General features: G+C 32.2%; 1 protein-coding gene across 1 annotated transcript in view; it reads left to right on the forward strand.

Annotated features, from left to right (window-relative positions):
* LOC129962313 (angiotensin-converting enzyme-like) overlaps positions 1-17,231 on the forward strand; it is a 107,330-nt gene that overhangs the window by 36,139 nt on the left and 53,960 nt on the right. The window contains 9 exon segments of the mRNA XM_056076059.1: positions 642-739; positions 3,067-3,236; positions 3,514-3,638; positions 6,009-6,107; positions 8,204-8,348; positions 8,490-8,588; positions 10,290-10,412; positions 11,163-11,344; positions 12,641-12,657. Of these exon segments, the coding sequence (XP_055932034.1) occupies positions 642-739; positions 3,067-3,236; positions 3,514-3,638; positions 6,009-6,107; positions 8,204-8,348; positions 8,490-8,588; positions 10,290-10,412; positions 11,163-11,344; positions 12,641-12,657 (1,058 nt within the window).

Raw genomic sequence — 17,231 nt, forward strand, 5'->3', positions numbered from 1 at the left:
TCAGCTCTAAAAAAAATTCTTCTGGACATAGACTTTTTTTTTTTGCATTTAAGTGGCTACGTTGTGACAGAATTGTCCATTACAGTATTAATTAATCCATACTTGTAAAAAGATATGTTTTCTTTAATCCATACTTGTAAAGGATATGCATTCTAAAGGATAGATAATTAGACCAAGAGTCATCAACACATAGCCATTTCGTAAAAATATATTTTAGAAGGTGTGGATCGAACGATTTTTTAAGAATTTTTATTAATTAATAAGTAACTTTTTTTACTATAGCTTCTAAAAAACATACTTATTATGGCATAAAAATAATTATTATACCATCTTAAAATTTAAAAAATAACCAGTTTAATGATGCCACTCTACTAAATTGCATTAAGATGAAGCTGACATTTATTTCACCCATTTTTAATGTATGTAAAAGAATACTAGCATAGCAGTGGATGTTGTTAACATGTACAATTAATCCTTCAGACTTTCTTTTTCTGTAATATTTTATATGCAAACACATCTTTCTTTATATTTCAAAGAGAGAGAGAGAGAGTAAGAGAGTATTCTATTTTTGTAGTAAAGAATTGATGTTCGCTGTGATAATATGTAGATACAGCTGAAATAATTAATAATTTTTTTCTCAGGAAATATGTGGGCTCAGAACTGGGGTAACATTCTGGACATCGTAAAACCTTATCCAATGAAAAACTCTATTGATGTAACGGAAACTATGGAAGCGAAGGTAAAATTTATCTCCTTTTCCAGATAATTTCCTTTATAAAGTTTGCAAATTTTTATTTTGTAAGTTAAAAAAAATTTAGGCAAATGGTACAATTTTACTAAGAGTGGATCTTGAAAAAAATCATACAAATAAGGAACTTTTAAATTGGTGCGAATATTTTTATTGCTTATCATTAAGATCCAATATGAATTCGACCGGCACAATGTTCGTTATAAATTTTTGTATATAGTACACGTTGTACATTGAGTTATTAAAAAAACAATCTCGAAATAAAATCACAATCAAGTTGTTGCCATCAAAATTATCTAATTAAAATTTGCAAGCCTTCCATCAGTTGGTTTATATCAAAATACCATAAGGAAAAACCGTCTATTACTGAGTGCTCTATACTAATGGCTTCAAGTACCTCTACAAAGAATTAAGAAAAATGTGCGTTTCTGTTGGTAATCTACAGACTAGAGTATTTAATCTGCAGGTATGAAATTTAGTATAAATATACCTTGAAGAACGGTAATGTGGAACTCGGAGTAATTAAAACTTTTTTTAATTAATTAAAAATTTAGATATTTTTGATATATATACTGTGATAATTTCCGAAAATATTTATGTACAGAAATTAATTTTCCGCCGATTCAAAATTTAAAAAAAAATTTATCGGCTTTATTCCAATTTAATAACAAACTTTTCCAAAAAATTTGGAAATTTTTTAAAAATATTTTTTTGACTAATTTCAACCATAGATTACATTGCTTATCTAAAATTCAAATTTTTTTCACTGTTTCATCAAATATATAATCTCGTCATTTTCTTGCATTTCTGAAAGCTAAAAAAATTTGTTTAATGCTTGAGTAGAATTACACAATGAATAAAAAAAGTGAAAATACAATACCTCGAATTTAGATGAACTGTACTTATATATATTTAATAGTGTTATGATGCTATAGAAATGGTCTCTATCGGATAAGACTATGCACATGATAAACAGAACATATATAATGCAATTAAAATAATATGGCTATAATGTCGAACAATTTTACGGAGCCATGGGCGTGAAGTCATATCTAAACGATTTAACTAAAATTAAACATAACTAATTTCCAAAGTGAATAAGCCAAAGTCTGAATAAATTCAATATTATCAAAATGCATCAGTAAAACTCTAAATCAATAAAACTCTTTCCCTTATTACTTTCTCGTGTATGAAGCATATAAGAAGAAAAACCTTGTAATCGTCATTGAAAATATTGTATTTCGATGTTGAGGTTTTGTCGAATTTCCATTCTTTAGACATCCTCGACTACGGTAAACACATTTTTTTTATATATAAATGTCCAAAATTTTACAAAGGCGAAGACTCAGAAACATTTTGAGTCCTCGTCTCAAACAATATGGTATATTAACTCCATGCTACATTTGTAGATCTCTATCTAATCTTGAACGATATGAATCAGAGGAAGTCTGGATGTCAGAATATCTACACGATAAAAATGTGAGAACCAAATGGATAATATTTGGTGCACAATTTTAACATTTAATACATTATATATAATATAATGTATTAAATGTGATATATATAATGTATATGTATGTGTGTGTGTAAGCATTATTTTATGTGATGCAGAATGCAGTTTCAAGACAGTGAAGAGACTTTTTATATTTTTAAATTCTTGTTAATCCATCGGGAAAGCATAATTATTTACAAGCAGAGACGCGGACATTGCGCGTCCGCCACAGAGCGGCACAAAAAGCAGAAATGGGGAAGAAGCCCGAAAGCCATTTCTGAAGGTATATTAAGGTTATTGAGAAATCATCTGAAAACTGATGTGAAACGTTGAAGGCACGGCATGAGCCTGTATATCAATTTTTCAATTTTTACCTTGAAACAGTTTATGTGTAATGTAATGTTATGTATAATGTATACATAATGTCAGTTATAACATATATCAGGCACACAAATAATGCTAATCTTGTCTAAAAGTGTATTTTAAACGTCTTTATTCCAACCGATTTCAAATTAATTTTGGCACAGAGCTGCAAATATAACCACAAAATAACATAATTAATTTCATATGTTTATGGCATTGCGTTTTGAAGTCATCGCATTTACATGTATACGAGAGTACAGACTGTGACAGATGGTTAGCCTTTGAACTTGCAGCACCGCGGAAGATAAAGTGTGATCAAGATATAGATTTACCAGGGCTGTTGCACGTGATTTTCTTTAGCACAATGGGTTTTTTTTACTTTTCCTTATTAAAATACAAAATTTATTTTGTGCCTCTATAATACACAAATTCTTTGAATTTTAAAAGTCTTTTTTTATTACAGAAAATGACAGCATTGGACATGTTTACAAGCTCAGAGGATTTCTTCGCATCGCTGGGTTTGATTAAGATGACCCCAGAATTCTGGAATCGCTCCATCATCGAGAAACCTACAGATAGAGAAATGGTTTGCCATGCTTCGGCCTGGGACTTTTCTGACGGAAAAGATTTCAGGTAATACTCAAACTTAATGGGCAATAATTTTTTACCTAACACAGCAATATGCGGATTAGTGATTTCAATCATTTCTTTTAAAAGTTAAAATTACTTGATACTACTAATTAGAAAAGCAAATTAAAAATGAATATATATTCATTTTAGATGTATTCTTCTGTGATTTTTAATCTGAGTGTTTCATTATTTAAAATTTTTCTGGCTTCATATTTAAGAATTAAAAATAATAAAAATTTTATATTATAGTCCACACTTTAGACTTTGGTTTTATTTTTAGGATCAAGATGTGCACACGTGTAAATATGGATGATTTGATTACCGTTCACCATGAAATGGGTCATATTGAATACTACTTGCAGTATGCTCATCAGCCATTAGTCTTCAGAGAAGGAGCAAACCCAGGTCCGATTCCTATCTCTCTATATTTACTACTAATAAAGATAGATGAATGCGTATGTCTCACTCACTCTGTGTCTATTGGTGCTTTACAATACATACCGCTTGAGGAGCTACCGAATTTTTCATAGATGTGTTCTGAAAGGTGGAAATATGCACTTCAAGCATTTTTAAAAAAATTTTAATCAGCATTTTAATTAATTAAAAATTAAATAATATTCTGTTGTTTTACTGCAATAGATTCCAAAATTGTTAAATTAAATTATAGCAACAAAAAAAAATATTTCCCCACCATTTTAGAGTTTAAAATATTGTCTTTCTAATGATATAATATCATTTAATGATTTCTAATGATATCAATTTAACTATCGCACAAATTTTCTTCTTGGCAATTTTTTTAAAAATAGGTTTTTTCAAAACTTTCAACAATAGATTTCATTGTTGAACTGAAATTCAAATAGTTTTCATATGTCCGTCAAATACTTAATTGCTTGATTTTATTTCATTGTTGAAAGGTAAGGAAGAAAAATTCTGCTTAATATCTATGTAATTTGGATAAAGAATAGGAAAGTTAAGTCCGGGGGGGGACACTTCGAGAAGATGATGAGATGCTTCTGGCATGGTGGTTGGATCTCGCCACCCTGGAGGGAATATTAATAGGCGGGGGTCTGGTTCCTCGCATCGATGACGGGACGTACTTCCTTCGGGAAGGGTTGTACCGTGGCCGGTGATGCCCCTTAGCCCTCAACCACAATTCCCACGAATGTTGCTGTTGCGGCGGTCCGGTCATTCAATATTTATTATCCGTGTGGATTCGGGCGGGTCGAAGAGTGATATGACTCTCTACTATAAGTCAGTGATATGACTTATAGTACCGTGAAATTTGGAGCATAAATTGTCTGGAAAGTTACGTTTTTAATAACACTATGATATCATGGTATTAGACTCTAATAGGATGGCTCATATGCACAATGAATAGAACAGATATAAGATATAAATTATATCTGCTTATATCTTATGATTATTAAAATAACATCGCTTTATTGTCACTCACAATTTGAAATATAAAAATATTTTCTTACAGTAATCATGATTAAATTATGTACAAAAGAATTAATTAAAAATAAACAAAATCGCTATTCCAGGCGTACAAATGTCGCTAAAGGAGGTTAGAATAAGATTTGTTGATGCCACCGTGTTCTATTAGTGGTATCACTGACATTATGCATCATTGTTCCATTATCTAATGATTGCGAATATTAAAAATAATTAGTGGAAGTGTTCTTCCCTCAACTTCTTTATTTCGTTTTTAAAAAATCACTTTTCCAAGTTTATTGACAACTTTATTTCCGAAAATGGTTTCGTTTTCAGACTCGATAAGCTCTAAAATGGGAATGTTCCTTCATTAATTTTTCCGTATATTTACCCCACATGAAACTTTTATTGTTAAAATTCATGATATAGCGAAACGAATCGAATATACATTTTAGGTCTCATTCTTTTGATTGATCGGAATCAAATTTAACAGATTTACAATTTCCATGTCAAAATTATATGTTATTTTAAAAAATTTGGTTTGTTATGCTTTTAGGCTCGTATATATGACAAACGAGCAAACAGACAATCAATCCTGTGACGAATTTGATCCAATAAGCTCGCGTTAGCCTGCAATTAAGACGATGAAACCAAAGGTGACACATTTTATCGGTAATATCATTATAGTTGATGCCATCGTATTTACTTGAAGATCAATAGATGAATTGTGAGACTTTCTTCTGACGAGTTTTAACCAAAATCTGATGCAAATTTATCATTGTTAGGTTGAAATCACATAACACTTTCCCGCTTCTAATTCATTTCGGTTTGGTGTCATTGTTTGTATAAAAATAATCGCAAAAAATGTCAAACGTGAAAATTTATCAAAATCTAACGATCATTTCCAAAGTGATTACATTACCCTCTCTTAGTATGCTGTGTAAGTCATATTATATCTACTCTATCCCATTAGAAGGCGTGCGGATATATTCAAACATATGAACGCTACGTCAGCTTAGGTGGGAACCATGGTTGAGTCCTATAGAACATCACCAGTCACGGTATAACCTCTACCGTAAGATGCACGTCCCGACATCGGCAAATGATAGCACGATTTCACACCTTATTATACCAACTAGAATGGCGAGAATCAACCGCCATACCGCAAACTTCTCCTTCTCAGAATTCCAACATGCCACCCTACCAGGTTGAAAAGTATACTGTGTATATGAGAATGTTGATAAAAAAAATGAAAAAAAAAATTCTTGAAAAGGAGTTTTTGTAATTAAAACAGTTTTACTTTTATAAATAAATTAATGCAATATGAATTAATAATTTCAGGTTTCCATGAAGCAGTAGGTGATACCATTGCTTTGTCAGTGGCAACACCCAAGCATCTGGCGTCAGTTGGACTCCTGCACGAATTAGCTGAAGACGATGGTAAGAAAATTTGCATAATACTTTTTATATTGTTTTTGTAAACTACTAATATGTACAAAATTTAGCAATATAATTCGATACCTACATTGTAAAATGTTGTTTACCAAATCATTTAGAAATGTATTTGTGAAGTCTTTCATAAGTTTTAGAGAGCTAGAGCAAGAAAAAAATCTAGCGAAAACTTGGAGAACATTTTGATATTTATGTTTCAATATTCATAAATTTATCTTCAAATACAATTAGAGATTATTGATTGCTGTGTACATCTAGAATGAGCGATAATGAAATTATGTAATTTATTTATCATCACAAGATTTCTACAACAAACTGAAGCTAAAAATACAATTCGCACAATATATTTTAAAATTTTTTATCGTTTCATTTCTATTTTCATTTTTTAATTAGTCAAAGTCTGTAAGAAATGTCATTATCTGTAATAAAAGGACTTAAGTTTACCTATTTAACTAACATCTTTCCAGCTTCTAAATCATTGAGAAAGTAATGAAAAAATATTTAATTATATGCAAAATATGTTTCTATTTGTTCTTTAAATATACTAGTTTTATGCTCTTTTCTTCAATATTATCTCCATCTTTGAAATTTAAGTTTCTGCGCAACATAAAATGAATTTCTCTATAATCTGTAATAGCTCATGTTACCAAATTATAAAGTTCACCATTCGAGCCAAATAAACTATCCTGAATTTGGTAATGTGTTTATGAATAGTTATTATGTTTAAAAACGAACGTAGTCTTACTACTGTAATAAAAAGTATCCGGAATGCTTCTTTAAAATTCCACCTATAATTTCTATAGTCTTCGATATTATCAAATATTTTTTCAACTTCTATATACTTCTGTCAACAGTGAGGATTTTTTTTATCGTTTAAGTTCTTATTTTTAATGAGATATGAGCGTGACTTTATGGAGTTTTCAAAACGGTGAATGTAACTGCGTGAAGAATATGTATTAAAATTTGGTTGCTCAAAGCCATTTTTGTTAAAAATAAAGTATTTGAAATGTTGCGTGAAGCCTTTAAAGACAATTTACTATCAAAAATAAGAAAATTTGAGTGGAATAAAATGTCTAAAGAAGCTAATGAAGCTTGAGTGGACGAATCATGCTCCGAAAAGCCATTCATTTAGGCTTATCATCAAATCAGAGAATTGGCACTTAGTGATCATCGTTTAATAATTAGAAGCATCAATGAACAAGTTCTCATATGGAAAATATCAAAAACAACGAAAACTGTGGTGAAATAATCAGCGATAATGTGATTTTTCATAGTGCCATTATTAATCATGCATGTTTCATAAAAAAATCATCAAATATAGCCTAGCTCCATAAACTTCTTATTCACTTCATAAGGCACCATGTGACTTTCCCTTTTTCACAGTTGAAAATATTGAATTAATGTTCCATGGTTTCCATCGTTACACATTAATTCCATAAAATTGTTGACCCATTTTTTGTGATTTTGTTTTTATTAATTCGATAAAAGAAAATTCACTACGAACACAAAAGGGGCTTCACAAAAACGACTTTAAGACATATTTGTATGATAGGAAAAAATGTTAATAGCAGTCCAGATATTAGCAGAGGATATTATTTTGAAGGAGATTCAATACATTTTAACAAATAAATTGATCCTTTTGTTCAATGCCGCCATTCCCGGCACTTTTTTATCACATTAATATGCCGATAATAGATATCGTACGATAAAAATAAGTTGTTTAATTTTATGAATCTCGTCGGAAAACGAACTGTATCATCTACTGGTGATTCTATCATTCATAGCTTTCGCCATATTTTAATATTAGAAATTGCAGAAAGATAAATCTCGTGAGAATATAAGAAGTTACATAGAAACCGAAGAATATTCGTGAAAAATAAACGAACTACTAAGCGAACCTTTTTCTCACATTGAGCAGGGAGCAATCGAAAAATTTGGGCTCCAGCATAGATGTAGAATGAAAAAAAGAATTGCACAAAATATAAAATATAAACGGCATTTTTTGTTAATGAAAATTTTTTGATTATGTCATTAAATGTATTTACTATGAAACTATATAACTATAGAATTTGCTTATTTCATAGAAAATGACATTAACACATTGATGCATACTGCTTTGGACAAGATCGCATTCGTGCCTTTCGGTTATCTCATCGATTCCTGGAGATGGAAAGTGTTCGACGGCAGCATTAGTAAAGAACAAATGAATTCAAAATGGTGGGAACTCAGGTAAGTGTTTATTTTAAAAAAGATTTTAACTGCTAAGAAATTAGCTTAGTTCCTGCCTTTTAAGAAGTTGACAAAATAATCTCAGTATGAAGCTGAAGCACAATACAAAAATGGGTTTATTTTTTTAAATTTTTTTTCTAGACTTAAACACCAGGGTCTTTGCCCACCAGTCAGAAGAACTGATGAAGACTTAGATGCGGCAGCCAAATATCATGTTGCTGCTGATGTTCCTTATATAAGGTTAGTAGTTGCCTTAGTAAGGTTAGTAGCTAAATACAATTAAAAGAATATAAGATGTATAGGAAATCATGAAATGGCAGTAATGTGTGAGCATTTTGTCGAAAATATATTCAGTCCTTAATTTGTTGTATTTTATTTATTACATGATTGAGTGCATACATTTAGCATGTCTCTATGCTAGTTTATTTACTTCTCTGACGAAATATACATAATCGATTATAGCTTATTTATTTCAACATGATCGCCGATTTGAAATTTTAAAATTCTATTTAATTAACGAATAATCACCGGAGATGAAACTGAATCTCAGATTTCGATGAATTAAAAATATGAATAATTTTGCTTTCTGAAAAGAAATTCAAATTTTACATCGGATTTAATTGCATCTTTTTAAAGAATTTTTAACACGAAAACCGTCTAACAAATGTTTGGCGTAGAATAACCAAATCTGGTCCTTGTGCCATAAAACCAAACCAAAATATGAAAAATAACCGATGATAATGAAGACCCATTCACGTTTGGACAGTCGCGGGGAGTTAAAAATACGTATCTATGGAACATTCTTATTACGTCTAACGTCTATCCCCCATAGCAAAGCAAACGATTCCTTCTAGATGCTATCGTCACCAATTCTCCTAATAAAATTAGATTAATTTTTACTTTATCTTGATAGGGTTATATGGGAAATAAATACTGAGTAATTTTTCCAATACAAACTCATCTTTGAATATGTCACCCGCGCTTACTATGATGGCATGCATAAACAATCTATTATTGGAAACATTGATACAGTGCACTAGCGAGTATCCGGCCTAATGTGGCGAAATGGTACAAAAAAGCCGGATAGGCGAAGTTCTCTGAACTCATTTCTTTGCCTACCAATACCAGGAGACAAAATTGTTATACCAAAACTCACTTATTTTTAGTAGATATTTTGATAAATATACGTATTTTCTCACTTCATATTGAGTACTAAGCCCTCCATTTATCTCAAGCCATGCAGTATGTGAACATGGCCTCGACCCAGTGAATCATAGAAACAATTGCCTGTAAGGTGTAGAATTGAAATAGAAGGCTCAGTACTGATAGTCTATACATGTTTATACAGCACTGCACGTTTCAAGAATTTATTAGAGAAAAAGTAAGTTAAAGGATATGAACTGTTCACATTTTAACATAAATTCTGTAATCTTCACTGTGGTACACTTAAAAAAGCATTAAGCATACCCCATGAACAATTTACGAATACTGTACGTACTGTGCACTTATAATCAGGAACGGCGGTCTGCTGCAACAACTGAGATCATTAAACACTGACGAAACAATGAACAAGGAGCAGAACTTTACTCTTTTTCTGCCATTACTTGTATTTTGCATGCGACACGTAGGAGGATCATAGCAGACGCCAGCTTTCAATGCCTTGGCAATGTTGCCAATACAACGCCTTCTCTTTCTCATTTAATTAAACCGGATAGTACGGAAGCCGGATAGTCACGAAACGGATACTTGGGAATGTACTGTATTTGATTGCCGAAGAAAATCTCTCTGAATAATTTTAAATTCTTGTAAGGATTTACGGCAGCATTACATTTACTGCTGGCTTAATTGATGTTTTTATCTAAAAGTAAAAGTATTCATCATTTTTATTTGTGAAATGCTTTCCTTATATTTCTTAATTATTGATATGTATTTGTCCAATAGGTACTTCGTAAGTTACATCATACAATTCCAGTTCCATAAGGCGTTATGTGACGCAACTGGCTATGAGGGTCCTTTGCACAAATGTGATATATACCAGAACAAGAAGGCTGGTCAATTGTTAACGTAAGTTTACAAATTCAATCAACTCAATCGTTTTGTGTGCTAAAGTTTAAAATGAGGCTTTAAATAGTAGTTTAGTCTTTAATTAAACGTTATTTGAAATGTAATAGATATTCAAAATTGAATTTTGATAGCTAATTATGTACAGCTACGCATTAAGTATCATCTGAAATTGAACTTCACGATGGATTTGCGATTTATTTTTTAACCTTGCTGTCAACAGCTTGCAATGTTTGTCACACCTAACGAAATTTTCACTTCTGAAAAGCAAATTTGCTCTTTAAAATGTCGCGTTTTGGACACTGCGATTGATTTACCCTTCTGCAGTTTCTCATCACTGTAGGAGGGAGGGGATAGGTATTATCTCAGCCACCCAAAAGCAGTGACAAGAAGTTTGTTACTTATCACATTGATCATTCGATGGTGAGAAAATCTTTCTTTTAGGGCCTTTAAGTTGGAAAATACAGAAAGTTGTAGTGGGAATCGATGAACATTCCATAGTTGTTAAAAATAATCTACACAATATATACGTAAAAAGAATAAATAAATTATAATTTCATTATATACTTTGTTGTAATGCGATAAATGTGATCAACATTCATCAGACCTTTGAGTATTTCTGTAACAATGTCTAATAACATTCAACGCATTCTTGTGCACTTAAGTAACAATATATTAACAACATCTAATGTATTCTTATGTATTTACGTGACATTAGATAGTCAACGTGTAACACATTCTTCTTTATTTCAGTGACATGCTGAGTCTTGGAAGCTCCGTCCATTGGAGAGAAGCTATGAAAATAGTAACGCAGGGCAAAACGGATAAGATGGACGCCACTCCTATAATGGACTACTTTAGGCCACTCATGGAATGGCTAAAAGAACAGAATAAGAACGAAGTCCTAGGATGGAAAAGTGACGACCCAATGATGTGTCCATAAGCATCCTTAATATACCACCGATAGCAATCACATTTCATATATAATCATAAAAATATCCTAAATAATATCTCAAAAACACTTTATCCATTATTTTGATCTGTTACGAGATGATTAAGTGAGATTTCAAATCATCTTTCTAAAGTCGCCATTGTAAGCCGCTAATTTATACCTTATTTTGTTCTTCATTATATATGTGTGTGCATTTCATGTTTTGAAAGCAGTGATATGTGTAAAATTTCACTTGTTGAAATTAAACTTCTGTTAACTTACAAAAATGATCCTGTTCTTTTTATTTAGAGAATTCAATCTTTTATTTGTAATATTTTTTTAGAAAACTGGAAGGCATTTACACTTCTTGTGCGTGAAAAAAAAATTAGGATACGCTATACATTAGACATACCACAATTTGAGTCACTAAGTATTCGCTAGAAGATACAGATACGTTTATTTGTGTTCATACATGTGTGTGTATTAGTACTCTTAAGGTCAGGTTATTTAACTATTATTTAAAATTACATAACTTAACAATCCCGTTCTACACATCTTAATCCCTGTGGTTTTTGGCTTATGGAATACTTAGGAAATCTTGCTTATCGAGGTATGATTGGCAGATTTGAAAGACAGTATCACTCTGTATGTGAGAAGCATCTCAATCGACCAATAACGATCAGCAGTTGAACAAGCTGTTCAAAGAATGCAGATTTTACATCTGGAAGAAGGGAACCCATTGAGAAGTTTCCCTTGCATCGATAAGGTCCTTGTGATGGAACGTTTGATACGTTCGAATAAAATGTGTTACAAATGAGTATTTTGAGTCTTTTCAGCATATTTTCTGTTGTACAGCGCCATGGTTAAGTTGCCGCACAACTAATTAATCTATCATTAGAAAAATGTTGCCGAAGAAACTGCTATACACATAGTCCAATGTGTGAAGACGTTTCATCTTGAATAAAATAATTGAATTAAGACATTGGTGCTGTTGCGGGTATAACAAAATTTTCGACCATATTTGGTACTTCCTGGTTCTTTGTGTAAATTCTCAAGTCGACAAAACTCTCGATGTGCAGTTGCAGTATCTCCTTTGTTTTCATAAAACAACTTCACAAGCAAAGCGTGAAGCCATCGCTATAAGAATGACATTTTCCCAAACTTATCCTTTATATGCCTAGAATGGTAACAGCAAATCAGAGGTTTATGCAAATTTTTGCACTTAAAAAGCGAAATTGCAGTAACAATGACAGTTTCAGTTTCTTCAATTTTTTTTTATCTTCTTTTATTTTCATATCAGATATAGAAATTAGAAAGGTAAAATTCCATACATCATGTGTTTTTTTTTGTGGTTATTCGTGGCTTTTTAGCACATTTTCTGTTCTACAGCGCCATCTATCAGCGTTTCTGGAACTAGTTTTTTTTTCTCGTAATTCGTTTCCTGAATGTTGAATAGTATGTTCAACAATTTTGGAGCCTTTACACTGAGTATTTCGCTATACACAGAGATCAGAATAGAGATCTTTTAATTTTGACCAAATTGTATATAACAAGATCATTCTCAATTAATATCAGCAAAATTTCAGAGTAGAAATTTTCTGATCAGAGAACTCAAGATAAGCAGAGTTCGAGAGAGGAAGAGTTAGCCATACTCTCGACATCGCCATCTATTCATGACTGAGAATTGGGCGATACAGTTTAGCCATTCTTATGGACATCAGAATAGAATGCTAATCTAAACAAGCAAGAAATCTTTCATTTGAATCTGAAGAGATATAACTCAATACAGATCTACGGAAGATTTAACTTGTTTGTGATGTAATTGGAAGTATAAATTTTCTCTGAATATGTTCATTATCATGGAAAAAAATAGTTGAAAAATGACGGTAGAGGCGCCGGGTATCGATGCCGGTACCTCCCGCATGCTAAGCGAGCGCTCTACCACCTGAGCTACGTCCCCTTCGAAAGCTTTCGCTTATTTAGAACTCAATAGATATTTCCATAGGATTAAATTGGTTTTTGATGCTTCGAAAGCTTAAATTATCACTTAATATCCTCAGCATCATGCTGAAATTTAAATGTTTGAAACAGAGCGATGGTGTCGCCGAGAATCGATCCCGGTACCTCTCGCATGTTAAACGATCATTCTACCATCTCAGCAACGCTCCTTCGAAGATTTCCGCTTATTTATAATCTAATACATATTTCCATAAAATTAAATTGGTTTTCGAGGTTCAATTTATCACTTGATATCCTCAGCATCATGCGAAATTTAAATGTTTGAAACAGAGAGATAGAGTCGCCGAGAATCGATCCCGGTACCTCTCGCATGTTAAACGATCATTCTACCATCCCAGCAACGCTCCTTCGAAGATTTCCGCTTATTTATAATCTAATACATATTTCCATAGAATTAAGTTGGTTTTCGAGGTTCAATTTATCACTTGATATCCTCAGTATTATGCGAAATTTAAATGTTTGAAACAGAGCGATGGTGTCGCCGAGAATCGATCCCGGTACCTCTCGCATGTTAAACGATCATTCTACCATCCCAGCAACGCTCCTTCGAAGATTTCCGCTTATTTATAATCTAATACATATTTCCATAGAATTAAGTTGGTTTTTGAAGGTTCAAATTATCACATGATATCCTCAGCATCATGCGAAATTTAAATGCTTGAAACAGCTCGATGGAGGCTCAGGGTATCGATCCCGTTACCTCTCGCATACTAAGCGAGCGCTCTACCATTTCAGCTACGCCCTCATTGAATCTTTCTGCTTATTTATAACCCAATACATATTTCCGGAGAATTTGTTGTTTTTGATGGTTTGAAATTTTACATTATCACTTAATATTCTCAGCATCATGCAAAATTTAAATATTTGAAATAGAGTGATGGAGGCGCCGTGTATCGATCAAGGTACCTCTCGCATTCTAAGCGAGCTCTCCCGTATCTTAGCTACGCCCCCTTCGTTTGTTTTCGCTTATTTGTAACCTTATAATATCTTTGGAGGATTTAACATATTTGTGATATATCAGAAAGTTTAAATTATCACTTAATATTTCGCTATCTGTTTTAGGTCGATATTTTCGATTTGGTTTCGAAATTTGAAATGAAACGAGAGGAAAAATCGCAAAAAATGCGAAATAGTCAAACCTAAAGTAAATTTATCATAAATCAATGGATCAGCTTAAAAGTTAGAAACTAATTGCAAAATAAGGACATTTTTATCAGTATTTAATTAGTTAATTTTGTGAATTCAGGCCACTAACTGTATTCCTTCAGCACGATTATTACTTTTTAATAACAAAATGCATAGGTATAGATGAAAACTAAGCTGAATTTATGTTAAACCCACAATGAGAAATTCCAGGATCTGGACCATAGTACATACGGATCAAATTTAATGAACCTGTGAATTATTCTTTCCTCTAACGAAACACACACAAAAAATATTATTTATTTAATTATATCAAAAGATAACTTCGTCCGTTGCTGAACTAGGATGTATGAATAAGCTACGTTTTTTAATAATTTGTTTGCTAAATGTATGCTTTAGATTTATTTAAAAAAGTATCAAATTATATAAAAAAAATTATTTCTAATCTTTCAAGTTTATTAATTTCTGCCTATTTTAGAATACGGTTTATGATGGCTCTTTCAATAGAAAAAGTATTAATGTCCTACATAAAGCATTAGCAAAATAGAATTTTATGAATTTCCGGAAACAAAAAAAATCTCTTTTATTTTTTTATTATTTCAAAACTGAAAAGTTGAATGTCAGCAATTCTGGATATAGCAGAATGCTTATTTCTATCATAAGTGAAATTAAATGCATACACCAATAAATACTTTTAAACATGGAATAATTCCTCCAAGTTTCGAGAGTTTTCAAGCAGACTGGCAAGTATTTGTAAAATTCACGCATTCCAATTGCACAGAAATTTAAACAGCACTAGTTCCTTTTTCTTATATAATTTGGTACTCCTTCTACATTCAAGGAAATAATCTGCAAAAATAAAGAAAAATTTTCTTTTCAACACTTAAGATTTTCCATCTTTTTTTCAAATTCTGTTCTAAAATTTAAAATTTCTTAATTCTATTTTTTTTTTAATATTTGGTCGGCTCCTAAAATATTCGTTGTCACATAAAAGCGTTATTTTATTGCCTTCTAAAACATTTACTGATGTTAAAATGGTATGTAGACATAACATGATTAATAAATGGTCATTGGACAAATATTATGGTTCATTTTAAAGCAAAACAGCTTTCCTTCGTTGAATCCATAATAATAAAGATTTCAGTTCATTGTTATTTCCATTCTAAGCAGTCCCTAATAAGCGCAAGAAAGTGAAATGATGCCAAATTTTTTAATATCATAAGTGTTTTACATATTTAATTCATTAAATTAAAAAATGTAGACCTAATTGTAACTGAACATTTTGTCAATTACTTGTTTGATAAAGCTAGTAAATGTAGCAATAAACTGTGTTTTTTTAGAAAGGAAGAAAATTAGAATATACTATTATCTACATTTGCATTGCATTTTTTATAAAAAGAGTGTATACATTAGAAAATTATATTTAAATTAAATTTTAAATACTAATACTTAGCTAATCGGAATTAATTTTTGTGCATACAGTTCTTAGCAGAAATTAAGACAATATGTGTCTATTTATATTTATGCTGGGCAACTACTCGTATATCGATATTATCACTCTTCGAAGATCGAAGTTTAAATGCTGCGGAACTTTCGTCACTTACAGTATTCCTAGAAATACTTGACTTTTGTAACCACGCACAATAAAGGAAAGCAATAAAATCTGACTTGAATGAGCGGCAATTTGTATTTAGCTTGGGGACAGATATCCGCACAAAACCTAGAGAGGGGCAGAAAAAATCCTACTAACACTTTCAGTACATGTCTATTGAAAAATCCATGCGCTTTTACAACAGTTTTCTGGTTTTATTGCTGTAAATATTTTCGAAAAGTTTTACACACAGAATGAAACCACCCAGTGGGTTAATATATTCAGCATCAATGAAAACAAATACAGATAAAATAGTGAAATTGAAGCGTCAGGTATCGATCCCAATACCTCCCACATGCTAAGCCAATGCTCTACCGTCTGAGCCAAACCCTGTTTTGCCTGTTACCTCTCATTTATAATTCAATACTTGACTTGTTTGAGATGGATATGGAAGTATAAATTTTCTCTTGATATACTCAGCATCAAGGGAAACAAAAACAGCGCGATCAAAGCGGTGTCGATTCCGGTACCTCTCCCCCACTTAACAAATGCTCTACTATCTGAGCTACGCCCCCTTTATTCGTCCGTCCTCATTTATAACTCAGTACAGAACTCCGGATGATTAAACTTGTTTGTGATGGATATGAAAATATAAATTTTTTTCTTTATGTACTCTGCATAATAGAGAATAGTTAAAAAATTGCGCCGCAGGTGCCGGGTATCGATCGCAGTACCCGCCGAATGCTAAGCGAGCACTCTACCATGCAAGTTACGCCCCTTGCTAGCTATCTTATTTATTAGAGATTCAGTTCCATGCAATTTATCCACTTTCACCATGATTGATATAAAAATATGCCAGTGACCCACAGCAACTGCTATGACAAAAAGAGGCCACGATGGCCTGGTGGTAAGGTCTCGGCTTAGGAACCGGAGGGTTGCAGGTTAGAGACCCGATTCCACCGAAGAACCGTCGTGTGAGGGGGTCTGTTGCACGTTAAATCCGTCATGACCAAACGTCCTCCCGCTGGTGTGGAGAGGGGGGGGGGTGCTAGCTCAGGTGTCGTCCTCGTCATCTGACCGTGGTTCAAAATAACGAGGTCCGTCCCAATATAGCCCTAGTGTTGCTTCAAACGGGACG

The sequence above is a fragment of the Argiope bruennichi genome, chromosome 2 (genome assembly GCF_947563725.1).
Source record: "Argiope bruennichi chromosome 2, qqArgBrue1.1, whole genome shotgun sequence".
NCBI lineage: Eukaryota > Metazoa > Arthropoda > Arachnida > Araneae > Araneidae > Argiope > Argiope bruennichi.